Below are 14,952 nucleotides of genomic sequence, written 5' to 3'. Positions count from 1 at the left end.
ATGGGGGAGGGCATAAAAATTGAAGTAAGTAAGTAAGTAAGTAAGTAAGTAAGTAAGTAAGTAAGTAAGTAAGTAAGTAAGTAAGTAAGTAAGTAAGTAAGTCAAGCAAGCAAGCAAGCAAGCAAGCAAGCAAGCAAGCAAGCAAGCAAGGAAAGAGACCTCGCTAGTCACACACACACACACACACACACACACACACACACACCACACACAGGTCAATGGACCCAGGCCTGTAGGAAAAGCCAGGCCTTTACGGCCTTCCGCAAAAACTCCCCGTCAAGTCTGCCTACGAGGGATGGGAGTTGGAGCATTAGATTGGGACTTCTGGCTTCCTAATGGCCTGGGTACCAACGTCGCTACTTGCCTACTGAAAAAGATAACTCCAGTAGAAGGCAATGCTTCCCAGAAGCTGTTCGCTTGCCTACAGTTCCAACATCGCTTTCTACGCGGTCCCACAGACGGCTGCCACTTGAGGGAAAAGTCAACTTTCTCCCACGCGCCGTCCGCTCTTTGGGGCGTCCCTCCACGCCTCCCCCCACCCCCGTGGGCGTGCCGCGGCCAGCGAGCAGTCGGAGGGAGGGGGGTTCACTTCGGGAGGCGAGCGCCGGGTGTTTCCAACAACTTCCTCCCTTTCGCCTCCTGGTTCTCAGGTTGCCTCTGGAAGAAGCGCCGCCGGCCGAGGAGCCCGCTGAGCCATGAAGCGCTCGATCCTGAAGTGGTTTCAGAGCCGCGACCAGAAGCAGCCCTACCCGTCTTCTTACGAAGGGGTGGTGTGCGAAGCCGACGCTTGTTCAGTGGCCTCGCAGGATGTCTTTAAGGTAAGGTGCCTACGCGCAACGCCCCACCGTAGCTGCCTCTTGGGGACCGGTGGGAAACGAGAGGAGAAGACGGGGCGATCCCGAGTGGCTTAGTTCGGACTAAGATAAAGATGGGGCTGGGATGCTGAACGCGCCCGGGAATGGAAAGAGTCAGGAGCAACACCTCTGCAGAAGAGGTGAAAAAGACAGCAAGGTGAAAGACGTCTGACCAAGCCATGGGGTAGTGGAGAAAATCGAACGGTTGTTTAGTTACTATTTCCTCCTCATCGCTCCCGTCCACTTTAGAATGAGCTTCTTCAGTTCTTTTCTGATTTTTTAAAATTTCTGTTTCCCAGTTTGGGAGGGAATCTGGGACCGATGGATGTCCAGCTCATCTGGAAAGCTCTAGGTGGACCATCCAGTCCTTATCACAGGTAGATGAAGGATGGTGGATTTGGGGACTTAAATGGGCCCAGTAGTGTAAGGTTTCCTTCTAAGCAGGGAGTTGGACTAGAAGAGGTCCAACGTCCCTTCCAACTCTGTTGTTGTTGTTGTCAATACAACACAGCAAACTTTCATCATCAGTTGGGCACTTCCCAAGCACCTAGGACTGCGTGATGTAGTGGCAAGTTATGTGTGCAGATCCCAGTAAAGCGGCTTTTTGCAATTGACAGATGGAGATTTTGTCAATTCTGATGATTTTTCAAATGTCCGCTGAGATCCTTTGGCACTGTGCCACTGGAACCACTTTCACTGGCTTATGCCAGAGTCGTTGCAGCTTGATGATGATGATAATGAGGATGAGGATGATTGTTGTTGTTGTTGTTGTTGTTGTTGTTGTTGTTATTATTATTATTATTATTATTATTATTATTATTATTATTATTATTATTATTTTACTGGAAATATTTACTGGGATTCTGTGTTAGGTATGGGCAAGCAGATTTCGGGCTTCCGAAACAGGTTTTCTGTTTTGGAGACTGATGTTGAGCTCTTTCACCTAAAGCCATGCCAAAGTGTAATGGTTTAATAAAGACAGTGAAATCTACAAAGGATTTGTTAAAGAAAAGACTGCATCTAACTGAATCTAACATAACGCTTCAAAACTGGCAAAAAAAGAAGAAATGCTGGATGATGGTTCAGTGATTGCATGTGCTGTACGTTAATGAAACACAGGCTGGGAATTAAACAATTAGATAAAAATGCTAAATTAACTTAATATTTTTTGAAAACAATTCAAATTTTGAATTGCTAATTTTTTTAAAAAAAAATTAGTAATTCACTAAATATCTGTCAAACCCTTGCTTTAAATTAAAATAACTGCTTGGCTGAAATCTTCTACTCACATATAATTTTTATTCAAAACACTGAGTACCCTCAAAAGCCAAAATTATAATATTCCATTCTGCTTCTAGTGCTGTTAGCTAACGTTGTTGAATTTTAATTGTTGACAAGCTGAGTGTATTTAATTTTTGTATCAAGTGTTCTGCAGAATAGTATTAATATTAAATGTTAATAGTAAATTAAATAATTTACTATACTCAATAGTAAATTATTAAAATATTCTAGAGCATTCTGATAGTCATCCTAAGTAAGTATTTGTTCCAATTTTATAGATAAATAGACATGTCTGTATTCCATATTTTATATTGAGATTTCAACCACATATATAAGATTAATAGGAGAGTGGATTATAATTTGGATTATACAGTTAGACCATAAAAAGCTAATGTGCTGAAAGACTTTTTTCAAAATGTAATCTAAAATGAACTTTACTTTCATATTTTTGTCATTTATAATAGTTGGAATTTTTGTTTTCTTAAAGTAATACACTTTAATGCCATTAAATGTCCTATTGGGATAAATATATGTAAAATATATATACATTTTTCTGCAATCTTATTGTTATATTACTTAATATTTCTTCAAATATACTTTGGCATAGAAATTTAATACTTCCTAGGGGAGATGCTGTCTTTGTGGGCTAGGCCTAATTCAGCAGAACTATTTCCATATTGCAGGGTCTTTTTAGATCTAAATAAAGAAATTATTATAGTAATTAGATTAAAGGTCATGTTAAATAACTGTGGCTCTCCTATTAGTATAGTAGATAAACTTTTGTAGTGATGAATGAATATTTAAATAATAATTCATTGCCAACATGTTACACAATAAAGAGCCACTTATAAACATTAATATATGGTAATTTGGAATTCTTGTGGTCCCAGACTAAAATTGCTTAAACCTCAATTAGGTGATCTCAGATGGAAGTACTTGCAGACTTCGAAGTTTCATTAAGAAGAATCGTGAAGGACTTAAGAAACTGGATCAGTTGAATGCTACACCATTGCACCATGCTGCAGGAAGAGGTCAACTTGAGTTAATGCAGATGATCATGGATGATTCTTCACTTGAAGGTGCCAAAATCAATTGTGGTTAAGGCTGGATGCAAATTCTGTAACTTGGGAGGACAGCAAAGAGTAAATTACCATTTGCCATGTATCATGCTAAGTGCTGCGATGAATAAAACATGGTAATCATTAATAACACACTGTTGGGAGACATCATTCTGCTGCACTCAAAAATGCCTATTTACCGTATGTAGGTATCTCTATGTCCATAGTTTTTTGAAAAGTTTTATGATAAGAGAAACTAATTAGAAGAAAATTGCTTCGTCTAAACACAGACAGATATCTTTTTCTCTAAGCATTCTTCCCTTGCAGATATTCTAAAATTATCAGAAACATATGCAAAAGATTGGTGTCAGTCTCTCCATGTTCAGATGAAGCAGCTTTCTTCTAATTAGTTTTGTTTAATCACAAAACTTTTCAAATAAATATGAGTTTGCATGTGCACGTAGACAGATGTCTATTACCAAAATGGGAAACGGTGATTTGTACCGATCATAGTTTGATCCATGTAAAGCAGCCCAGTTTGGAAAAATATATTGAGAAGAGAACAAAAACTTAGCTAATGAAAGAGAAAACGAGTTATCTCAATCTTCTGACTGGGTCTGGAAATCAACATCCAAACAGAGCAATCTGTTGAGTAATCTTCAAGCTTCGTTTATGTTATTGCTAGAGATGGAGCAGTGTTTCTTCATTAAGATACTTTTAGCCATTGCTTATACATACCGGTACTCTAAATTTAAGGAACCTGGTAAATTGTTTCTATAATCAAAGCCATGTGTTTAGTGGAAATCCAGTTGTTAGCATATTCTGGTGGTTTTCTCTTTCATTTTAAATGTCTGCATATTTTGCAGCAGTCAGGAAATAGCTTTTTAGATTCTGATTATCTACTGGGGTTATGTAGGAGGCTGATTTAGTGTAGGAGGCTGACTATTAGAGATGGATTGTAGGAGATAGATAACATTTCCTTAATAGACTGGAACTAGAACTCGGACCACATGTTTCCTGAATAGTTTTTATCCCAGAGCTATACTTGCACTTAACAACGAACTAAAGGGTCACCATCAGTGAACTGTTGGACAATATTACTCGGTTTGTCATGTAGATGGTTGAGTGGTTTAGGGTGGGGAATTTGTAGTGGGTGGGACATTTTATTCTATTTTTTATTCTATTTTTAAATTTACCTATTCTAATTTTATGTATGGTGGGACTGGTCTCTGGGTGCCACACGACTTTCGTTGCCAATGACAATTCGTTGTTTTGACAATGACAATAAATTTATTATTATTATTATTATTATTATTATTATTATTATTATTATTATTATTATTAATTTAATGTATGTGATACATGCAGTTTTGCAAAACAAGCACCCAAGAAAAGAAAAATAGTTGGCATCTGGGAAGCATCTCATAAGTATCGTTCCTGGTGTTTGATGTGCCATAGCAATAGTTTCTTGATGGAAAATTAAACATTCACAATTTCTATTCACAATTTCTGTGTTATTCACAAATATATATATACAGGCAGTTCTTGACTCGCAAGTATTTGTTTAGCAACCATTGAAAATTACAATGATGCTAAAAGTGATTTATGACTGGTCACTCTACTGTCACAGCATTGCTGTAGTCATGTGATAAAAATTTGGGTGCTTGGTAATGGCACTTATTTTAAACAGAGTTGCAGTGTCCTGGGATCATGTGATCACCATTTGCGACCTTCTCAGCCAGCTCTTGGCAATATGTAAAATAAAAGGGGAAATTTGGATTCACTTAATGACAGTCTGATTTGTTTTTCCAGGGCAAAAAAAAGAATGTAAAATCAGGCAGGGTCACATGATAAGTGGCATAACCAACATATTCAATTGAGATCATAAATGGAAAATTATTCAATTTATGACTCAAATTCATTCAGTATTAAATGCATATACTGATCTTTGGAGAGCATATTACAAGCATTCATGTACATTTGATGGTTTAAATGCAGAATCTTGAGAATACATACAGAATAAGGTTTCTGCTATAAAACGTAGTTCCTTTATTAAATTTATATTTCCATTTACAGATGATTACAGTAGCAGTATAACAAAATACAATATCATTTTATGTGAAATAAAAGCAGGGGGTAATTTTTACTCAATTGTCCTGTCTTTGGCATAGATCTAAATGTAACAGACACATCTGGAAATACACCACTGCACTGGGCTACAAAAAAACAACAGATTGAAAGTGTCAAATTACTTCTCAGCAGAGGGGCCAACCCAAACATCCTTAATTCCAATATGGTTTCTCCACTTCATTGGGCTGTGCTGTATCTTTTGAACGATTTAGTTAAGGTAAAGCTCCATTTCCAAATTTATATGCATGTATGCAAGTGAAGTTAAAAAACAAGATCATCTCATTGATATTTATAGGACGTTAATGTGAATAAATGGAGATTAATATGCTATATCTTGATTTTTGGAGATGCTGAACTCTACATAGATTAAAAATGCTGCATCTTATCTCCTAAGTGGAAGCTAAGCTAATATTTCAAATTCTGATATTGTTCTTCAGTTTTTAAAAGCAATCAGATAACAGAAATTAGCAATTTTGTTTTATTCATTGAAAACAAAATTCAGTTTAAAGCTAGCTTCAAAATTTTGGCTTTCAGGAAAAAGGTTTGTTTTTTGTTCTTTATGATATTTTGAGTTCTGTAGATTCCTGGTAAGTGCCTGGACAGATTTTGCAGCTGGTTTAATGCCTAAGATAGGACTAGAACTCACAGCCTCTTGGTTTTTAGACTGATGCATTAACCATTATACTAATGTAGCTCTATCAGGAAATTATATTGAAAACCCCAAGCCCTGGGGTGCAGAATAGTACCGGTCCACAGCCTGTTGGGAACTGGGTGGTGAAAGCAAAGCTTAACTTGTGCATGTGCAATATCTAAGTTGTATGCAGAAAACCATCCCCTTCCCCCAACTGCTGAAGCCAGAAAGATTGAGGGCCTTTAGGATTCAGGATTAAAAAGCACAAACTAGAAACTAAGATTTCTCACAAATGAAGGCAATTGGATCCTGGTAAGATTCTTCCTTAATGGAATTTTCTGATGAGCAAAGATGATAACCATTCTCTCTGATGGCTTCCATAAACCTTTAGGGTACAGGCCCTAAGTCTGAATTTAGCACAATGATTTCTGGTTTTCTTAATTGTGCCATTACAGAAGACACAGTCTTAATGGCAGCCACTGTTATATAGTAGCTTACACACAAAGTATAGCTAAACACTATTGGATTGCTATAGGATCCTTGAAGTCTACAGTATATGCATTCAATTTACAAACGAGAGCTACTATTTATTTGAACTTCTAGACTTTAAAAAATTGCAATATCGAGTATTGCTATAATCCAATACAGCAGTGAGCATTGGAAATGTGGTGCAAAACATATCAAAACAGGTTGTCATTAACTCTACTAATTGCATACCAGTTTTACAGCAAAGCCCTAGATTATAAATCTGGTAAGAAACCATGAAGTGATCTATAATTGGATAAAAAGAGTAAGCCTGCCTGTTATGATCATGTGTTTGTTATAGTTACATTATATCCTCTCTAAGAATAGTATAACAGTGAGTTCACAAAAAACATTTACATTTTATTTGAATATTTAGATTTTCCTTGAATATAGCATTACGGATGTAAATTTGGAAGGAGAGGGTGGAAATACACCTATATTAGTAGCATGTTACAAAGATAATTCTGAAGCACTGAAACTTCTGGTATGTATAACAAATGTATATATTTTTGTCAGTGTGTTTGAGTTGTCCTTTGTCTGTTACTTACACTATCTTTTTATAACTTTGTGTTTTTGAGGGTTGCGGTGTTATAATGCTATTTCTTCTCATAGTGCAGTATTCATTTTATTAGAGAAAGGCCTTGATTTGCCATATAATTGAGCCTACAATTTCATAATGTTGTATGTAATCATATGGACAGATCCGTTTTAGCAACAGTAATAGCAATAGCACTTAGACTTATATACTGCAGACATTCCCCTGCTCCTAGTGGGTCGCCTCGGGTTCTCTAAATCAGAAGGCACAGACAAGAATTTGTTCAAGGTGAGACGACCCTGACTAAGGTCAGGGGAGGCACCTTTTATTATAAACAGACATCTAGAGGATAGGATACATGTGACAAGCCAGGTCCAATACAAAATGATTGCACAATACTGCAACAAAGTTCATCCAATTGGAAAGGTACAACACTACAGGTGAGTGAGTGAGGAATTTGTTGAACCATGCCTTTTGTGGAATGTGCTTAGGGAAGGAAAAACATCGGGGTTTGGCCTTTAGAATAGGTTAAACCTGAGTACGGCCCTTCAGCTACACTCAGGCATTTCCATCTGTTAAAAGTCAACAGGGGACAACAGTACGTGTCCAGTAGCCTGGACACTATGTTGCAACAATATACCACTTCCCAGTCCTCTCTAAGCAGTTCACAGAGTCAGCATATTACCACCAATAATCTGGATCTTAATTTTACTGAAGAAGAAACTTGGAAGAATGGAAATCTGAATCAACCTTGAGTCGGCCAGTATCGAACTGCTGACAGTTGGCAGAGTTAGTCTGTAATACTGCATTCTAACTACTGTACCATCATGGCTCTTTTTTTACAATCTTCTTTTATAATCTTTTTTGTGGAAGCTGTTGTTAAGTTTAAAAAATAATAATGAATTGCAGCCACATGATCATAAGGAGGAGAAGATATTACTGAAACTTTGAATCCATTGGGTGGGTTCGTTAGAATTTCAAATGATCACTAATGATCATTCTGTTGTATATTTTGCCATGAGTGTTCAGAGAAGGGCAGCATATGTCCAATTAATAAATAAATATTTTTATTATTAAAGTTATTGTTTTAACCTGATTTGCATTGCCACTCCAAGCAAATCATGATTCGAGCAGTATTTAAGCCCAGTAAATAAAAATATCTAAATTGAGTCTTCTAAACAGCTGTGTTAACAGCTGGGTTATGACGGTCTTGTGACGTGATAGGACTGAATCAATTACTTAAAAGGGAAGACCCCCCAAGACCAACCCCTCTTTTTGATGAGGGATGCGTGCTAACTCCAGACTTAAAGTCCGAAAACCGTGTGCCACGGCTGGCCCTATTGGAGGATAGCTCCGCCCATGAGAAAGGGCGTATCAGTGTACTGTATACCAATGCCCCTTCTCCAGTGGGCGGGGCTATCCTCCAATAGATTGGGACATACCAAAGTTAAGGATTCTCTATGGGTGGGATACTACGGCCTGGAAGTGACACCTCATTGGAAAAAAACATGTTGGAGTACCCCATGGCCGAATCCTGAGTCCTTCTTAGCGAAGGCATCTATCTTATAGTGTCTAATGAATGGCGTGGACAATGCCCACGCAGCTGCCCTGCAGATCTCCTCAATGGGGATGCTAGACAGCCATGGCGCCAAGGTGACAGCACTATGAGTTGAGTGAGCTGTGACTCCCTGTGGCAGGGGGTGCCCCGCCAGCTGGTATACAAGGAAAATAGTGTTCTGCAGCCAGCTTCCCACTGTAGTGGAGGAAGCCTTGCGGCCCAGAGAGGCCGGGCCAAGGAAAACAAACAGCGCGTCTGATTTACGGAAGGCCGCTGTTCAGTCTATATATACATAGATAAGGCCAAGTGGCATCTTATTGCAGCGAGTTACACATTTATCTTGTTTCTTTTGTTCCTGCAAATTTTGATCACCTTATGCATGCCTGAAGGGAAGATATTTATGTTCTTCAGCTGATTGAGAAGTACAAACTTCCTCCGTTCTTTTCTGATTTGGGGGCCTCAATTACACAACTGGGAGAGATAGCCAGCTAAAACACATTTGTATCCATTAGCCAGTGTTTAGGATTTTAATTTCTTACCATCTATTTTGGTAGTGTATGCAATGAGTGTGTGTGAAAAATGTTATTGTCAGTTCATAACTGGTTTTTTCCTTGCAGATTGAAAACGGCGGGGACATTGCTAAAGCGAACAATATGGGCTGTATGCCAATCCACGCAGCTGCCTTTTCTGGTTCGAAATTATGTTTGGAGATTATTATAAAGAGAGGTAAATACATTAGGAAACCATCCATTAATGTTTACAAATGAGGTAGCATTCAGATGACCCCTTAAAATATTATAGGATTGTGGGGTTTAAGTAGCTGTAAAGTATGTGTGCGTAATAGCCATTAATATGAAAAGGGCAACAGATAATAGGATGTGTTATTCTGCATGGCTGAGTCAGGAAGAAGAATAAGGCAATGGTCTAAGGGAGGGATACAAAAGGGGAAATCAGAGCATAATTTTTTGCTGTTGTTAAAGTACTTTACTTTTTACAAAGTGTTAAAATGTTATCAGAGTTATACTACTGTCACTACTCAAAATAACGAATAGCAGTGGAAGCATGTTGGGTCCATAACCTGTCACACTGTGTACAGCATTACTACTATTTTGAGACAACCCAGAACCAAAACACAGTGCACAGAGGCTTGTCTTGTAAACAGTGGTTTATATACATACGCATGATAGCAATCAATCAGTCAATCAATCTTCAATTCTACATGGAGAACTACAATGCGAAGACGTGGAGAGTGATACATAAAGAGAGAGAAATACGCCTTCTCATGGCCTCCCTTATATAGACAGGTTCTTAAAGTGGTAGTAACCTTGCTGATTCATCCTCATTGCATCAGCATTTCAGTTTACAGCCTTACACCAGCTGGTCAGCTATTAAATTATCATTACACTAACAACAAAAATTCCAATGATTTTTCAGCAGTTACCTTTTTACGACAAACAAGCTTAGAAAAGGATTACAGATATGACCACAATTGATTACAGGTATGACCACAAATATAAAATAATGCACTTGGGGAAAAGGAATCCTCAATCTGAGTATTGTATTGGCAGTTCTGTGTTAGCAAAAACTTCAGAAGAGAAGGATTTAGGGGTAGGGATTTCTGACAGTCTCAAAATGGGTGAACAGTGCAGTCAGGCGGTAGGGACAGCAAGTAGGATCCTTGGCTGCATAGCTACAGGTATAACCAGCAAGAAGAGGGAAATTATGATCCCGCTATATAGAGTGCTGGTGAGACCACATTTGGAATACTGTGTTCAGTTCTGGAGACCTCACCTACAAAAAGATATTGACAAAATTGAACGGGTCCAAAGACGGGCTACAAGAATGGTGGAAGGTCTTAAGCATAAAACGTATCAGGAAAGACTTAATGAACTCAATCTGTATAGTCTGGAGGACAGAAGGAAAAGGGGGGACATGATCGAAACATTTAAATATGCTAAAGGGTTAAATAAGGTCCAGGAGGGAAGTGTTTTTAATAGGAAAATGAACACAAGAACAAGGGGACACAATCTGAAGTTAGTTGGGGGAAAGATCAAAAACAACATGAGAAAATATTTTACTGAAAGAGTAGTAGATCCTTGGAACAAACTTCCAGCAGACGTAGTTGGTAAATCCACAGTAACTGAATTTAAACATGCGTGGGATAAACATATTTATTTATTTATTTATTTATTGGATTTGTATGCCGCCCCTCTCCAGAGACTCGGGGCGGCTAACAGCGACAATAAAACAGTGTACAATAGTAATTTGGTATTAATGATTTAAAATCTATTAATATAAAAACCAAACATACATACATACATACCATGCATAGAATTGTAAAGGCCTAGGGGGAAAGAGGATCTCAATTCCCCCATGCCTTGCGGCAGAGGTGGGTTTTAAGTTGTTTACGAAAGGTAAGGAGGGTAGGGGCAGTTCTAATCTCTGGGGGGAGTTGGTTCCAAAGGGCTGGGGCCGCCACAGAGAAGGCTCTTCCCCTGGGTCCCGCCAGGCGACATTGCTTAGTTGACAGGACCCGGAGAAGATCCACTCTGTGGGACCTAACTGGTCGCTGGGATTCGTGCAGCAGAAGGCGGTCCCTGAGGTAATCTGGTCCGGTGCCATGAAGGGCTTTATAGGTCATAACCAACACTTTGAATTGTGACCGGAAACTGATCGGCAACCAATGCAGACTGCGGAGTGTTGGTGTAACATGGGCATATTTGGGAAAGCCCATGATTGCTCTCGCAGCTGCATTCTGCACGATCTGAAGTTTCCGAACATTTTTCAAAGGTAGCCCCATGTAGAGAGCGTTACAGTAGTCAAGCCTCGAGGTGATGAGGGGCATGAGTGACCGTGAGCAGTGACTCCCGGTCCAAGTAGGGTCGCAACTGGTGCACAAGGCGAACCTTTTATCCTAAGATAAAAAACAGAAAATAGTATAAAGGCAGACTAGATGGATCATGAGGTCTTTTTCTGCCGTCAGTCTTCTATGTTTCTATGTTTCTACGTTTCTAATTGACCCCAAAATTTATGTTGCTAAGTGAGACATTTGTTAAGTGAGTTTTGCCCAATTGTACGACATTTCTTCACATAGTTAATAATAATAATAATAATAATAATAATAATAACAACAACAACAACAACAACAACTGTATACCCATATACAGTTTATGAGGACAGACAATAATACTTATTAAGTTAACAAATATCCCCTCCCTCTCCCACATCCCGCAATTCCCACAATATATCAAAGGATTACGTTAAAAAATTCATGCAAGGCATAACATGAGAGGGGCCCTTCACTGAAGGGAAAAGTGCAAATAGGGCCAGCAGAGTCAATACAGAACCGGAGCAGATGGAAATACACAGGTTCACAAGAAGGGAGGGCAGAACAGCTGATGTGATAAGTTCCAGTTGCAGGCTTAGTATAAAGATGGAAACACGGATAACGTCCATGCGTGATGCTACAAGCCAAATCCTTAGTCTTAAGCCCCTGGACATTGCTCTTAAAGTTCTTATAATTTTATTCCCTGAGTTTGGATTGTCCCAGAGATAGGAGCTCCAATAGTTCTCTCTCTCCATGTGCATAATTACTGCAGAGCTGTAAGCCACTTGTTAAGTGAATCATTGCAGTTGTTATGTTAGTAATCTGATTGTTAAGTGAACCTGACTTCCCCATTGACTTTCCTTGTCAGAAGGTCACAAGGGTGATCACATGACCCTGGGACACTGCAAACGTCATAAATATGAACCAGTTACCAAGAATCCAAATTATAATCACATGACCATGGTATGCTGCAAAGGTCATAAGTGTGAAAAAATCAGTTTTTTCAGGGCTGTTGTAACTTTGAATAGTCACTAAACAAATTATTGTAAGTTGAGGACTACCTGTACATGAGCTAGATTCCAAAGAAGTAGATGACACTAGACTAGATGGTAGTAGAGAGACATACAGAAAAATTGAACGATGCTCCCACTTTAGCGGTTATTTGGAATTTTAAAGCCCATGTTGGTTAGCTCTCGATTGGAGTAGACAGTTATTCCCTGCTCCTGTATTAAATATTTTTTTTTTGTATGTAGAACAAATGATTTTATAAACAGAAGAAGAAAGGAAGGAATAACAAAGAGGTTTTATGATGACACAGCACTTAACTCTGTCAGGATTCTTTGCTTTAGAATGCTTAGAGTTTTTTCAGCTTTATGGCCTGAATAAAATGTTGTAAAATACCGGTAAACAGAAGTTGTCAAATATTTGAATAAGCTTTTATTTAATTAAATTTTATATTTATTATGAAACATTTTAATAGGAACAACCAAACCAATAAATTTGTTAATTAATTTTTCTTTTATAAAATTATGTCATAGATTTTTTTATTTATTTTTAAGGCGAAGAACTTGGGTATTCACCTGAAAATCATATTAATTTTACTAATAATGGGAAATGTAGCCCTCTTCATCTAGCAGTCCAAAGCAGAGACTTGGAAATGATTAAAATGTGCATTGAATATGGAGCACAGATTGATCTGAAACAGGTAAAATCAAATGAAACAAATGTAATTGTAATAAACACACGTAGTTTTAAATTTGTTGAAAATATTAGATATCGCACATAATTCATGCATTGCAATATTTTATTGTATGTTTAGTTCAGTGGTGGGTTCCTACCAGTACGGTACGGTGTGTGTGTGCCACTCTGGTAGGGGCTACCAATTGTGCAATTTGTGCGCAATGGCTCCAGTTTTTGCCGGTCCGTGTGTCGCCATCCCCTTTTCTAATTTTCACCATTATTTTTGCTTGCTGAGCATGTGTACAAGGAAGATCGTCCCTCTGCGCATGCCCAGAAGCAAAATCGCATTACAGGACATGTGTGTGTGTGATTGTTTGATGGGTTTTTTAAATTCTCTGAGCATGCGCAGAAGGAAGGACGTCCCTCTGCGCATGTTCAGAAGCAAACTCGTGCGAGGGGATGTGCGTGAAAAACATTGCAATGTGCATGTAGCACACCTGTAGTAAGGTAAGAGGAACCTGCCCCTGGTTTAGTTATACCAATTCTATCCTCATAATTTAATAACTCTTGGTAGCTCCTGTAAGAGCAAAAATTATATTTATATTATATTTCTTTTTAAAATACATAGTGTTTCTTTTTTTCTACACTCTGCTTTCTATTTCATGTAAAAAAAAAACCAGAGATATTTAATTACAGTTCTAAGTGTCCTGCATGATGACTGGAACTTTTTGAATTGTAATTCAGCAAGATATGAAGAGCAATGCTGTCTCCATTTATTTTGCAAAAAAGAAATGTTGCCAAAAAACTGTGATTAAGAATAAAAAAGGAAGAATCTAGATGACATCCATTATGCTGAATTCTGTATAATTAATAAGACTTCAGAAATATTTGGTATAGAGATTAGAAGTTTTGGGTTATATCTCCACTAATAGAACGACAACTGCACAGCTCTTCATTTTGCTGCTACCCAAGGAGCTACTGAAATTCTCAAGTTAATGATGTCATCTTATACAGGAGAGGAATCCATCATTAATGCATTAGATGGAAATAAGGAAACATTGCTCCATAGGTAAGGGTTTTACCTAGACTCCCTATATTGTTTATGATATGGTATTTTCTTACTATTTTTTCCCAACAATACGAAATTATTTGCACTAGTTTCAATAGCCTACTTTCATTGGACTCACCATCTAGGCTAGGGATATCAAACTCCCATTATCACGTTGTTGTCATGTAACATATCGTAGCCTTTCCCCCCTTCACTAAAATTGGGGTGAGCGTGGCCAGCATGTGAGTCATGTGTCCCGCAGGCCATGAGTCTGACACTATGTCAAACAATCTAGGCCTTTGGCAAGGGGGAATCAACTTCATTGCCATCTTTTATTGATTTTATTGAATTTTCTTTTCTATTATTATTCTTTTTTATTATTGTTATGAACTGCCCAGAATTTTTGAGAATCAAGCATATAATAATCTATAATAACAGTCATTAGTGGGCAGCCAAATTTTTTACTGCCACACTGTGGGTGTGGCTTATTTTTCTGGGTGTGGCTTAATGGTCATGTGATGGGGTAGAAGTGGTTTGCTGGCCATGCGATCAGGTGGGAATGGCTTGAACAATCATTATCGTTTAAGTGAATTGTTAAATCCTCAACTTACAACCTTACCAGTGTCACTCTCTGGGGTGACAATTTGCTTTGCATTTCTCATGCTCTCCTTCCTGGGTTGCCCTCCCCTCCCACCACAGGCTGGGTAGCTAGGCTAATGGGTGCTGCCAGAAGCATAAATGCTGCCAGCGCCTCTTCCACCCACGCCTTCTGCTTGCACCTTAGGCAGGAGGTGGCTGCATGAGGCTGGAGGGGAGGAGAGGCAG

The 14,952-nt window shown here is 38.5% G+C and overlaps 1 protein-coding gene across 1 annotated transcript in view; it reads left to right on the top strand.

Moving 5' to 3' along the window:
• Positions 1 to 578: 578 nt before the first annotated feature.
• The window catches only part of TRPA1 (transient receptor potential cation channel subfamily A member 1), a 52,293-nt gene continuing 37,919 nt past the window's right edge, over positions 579 to 14,952 (top strand). Inside the window, exons 1-7 of the mRNA XM_070747926.1 lie at positions 579 to 818; positions 3,052 to 3,214; positions 5,365 to 5,540; positions 6,856 to 6,963; positions 9,190 to 9,298; positions 12,959 to 13,104; positions 14,012 to 14,148. Coding sequence (XP_070604027.1) covers positions 696 to 818; positions 3,052 to 3,214; positions 5,365 to 5,540; positions 6,856 to 6,963; positions 9,190 to 9,298; positions 12,959 to 13,104; positions 14,012 to 14,148 — 962 coding nt within the window. The 5' untranslated portion in view covers positions 579 to 695. The remainder of the gene's footprint in view (positions 819 to 3,051; positions 3,215 to 5,364; positions 5,541 to 6,855; positions 6,964 to 9,189; positions 9,299 to 12,958; positions 13,105 to 14,011; positions 14,149 to 14,952) is intronic.

The sequence above is a fragment of the Erythrolamprus reginae genome, chromosome 3 (assembly GCF_031021105.1).
Source record: "Erythrolamprus reginae isolate rEryReg1 chromosome 3, rEryReg1.hap1, whole genome shotgun sequence".
Lineage (NCBI taxonomy): Eukaryota > Metazoa > Chordata > Lepidosauria > Squamata > Dipsadidae > Erythrolamprus > Erythrolamprus reginae.
This window is presented reverse-complemented; position numbering and strand designations above follow the sequence as displayed.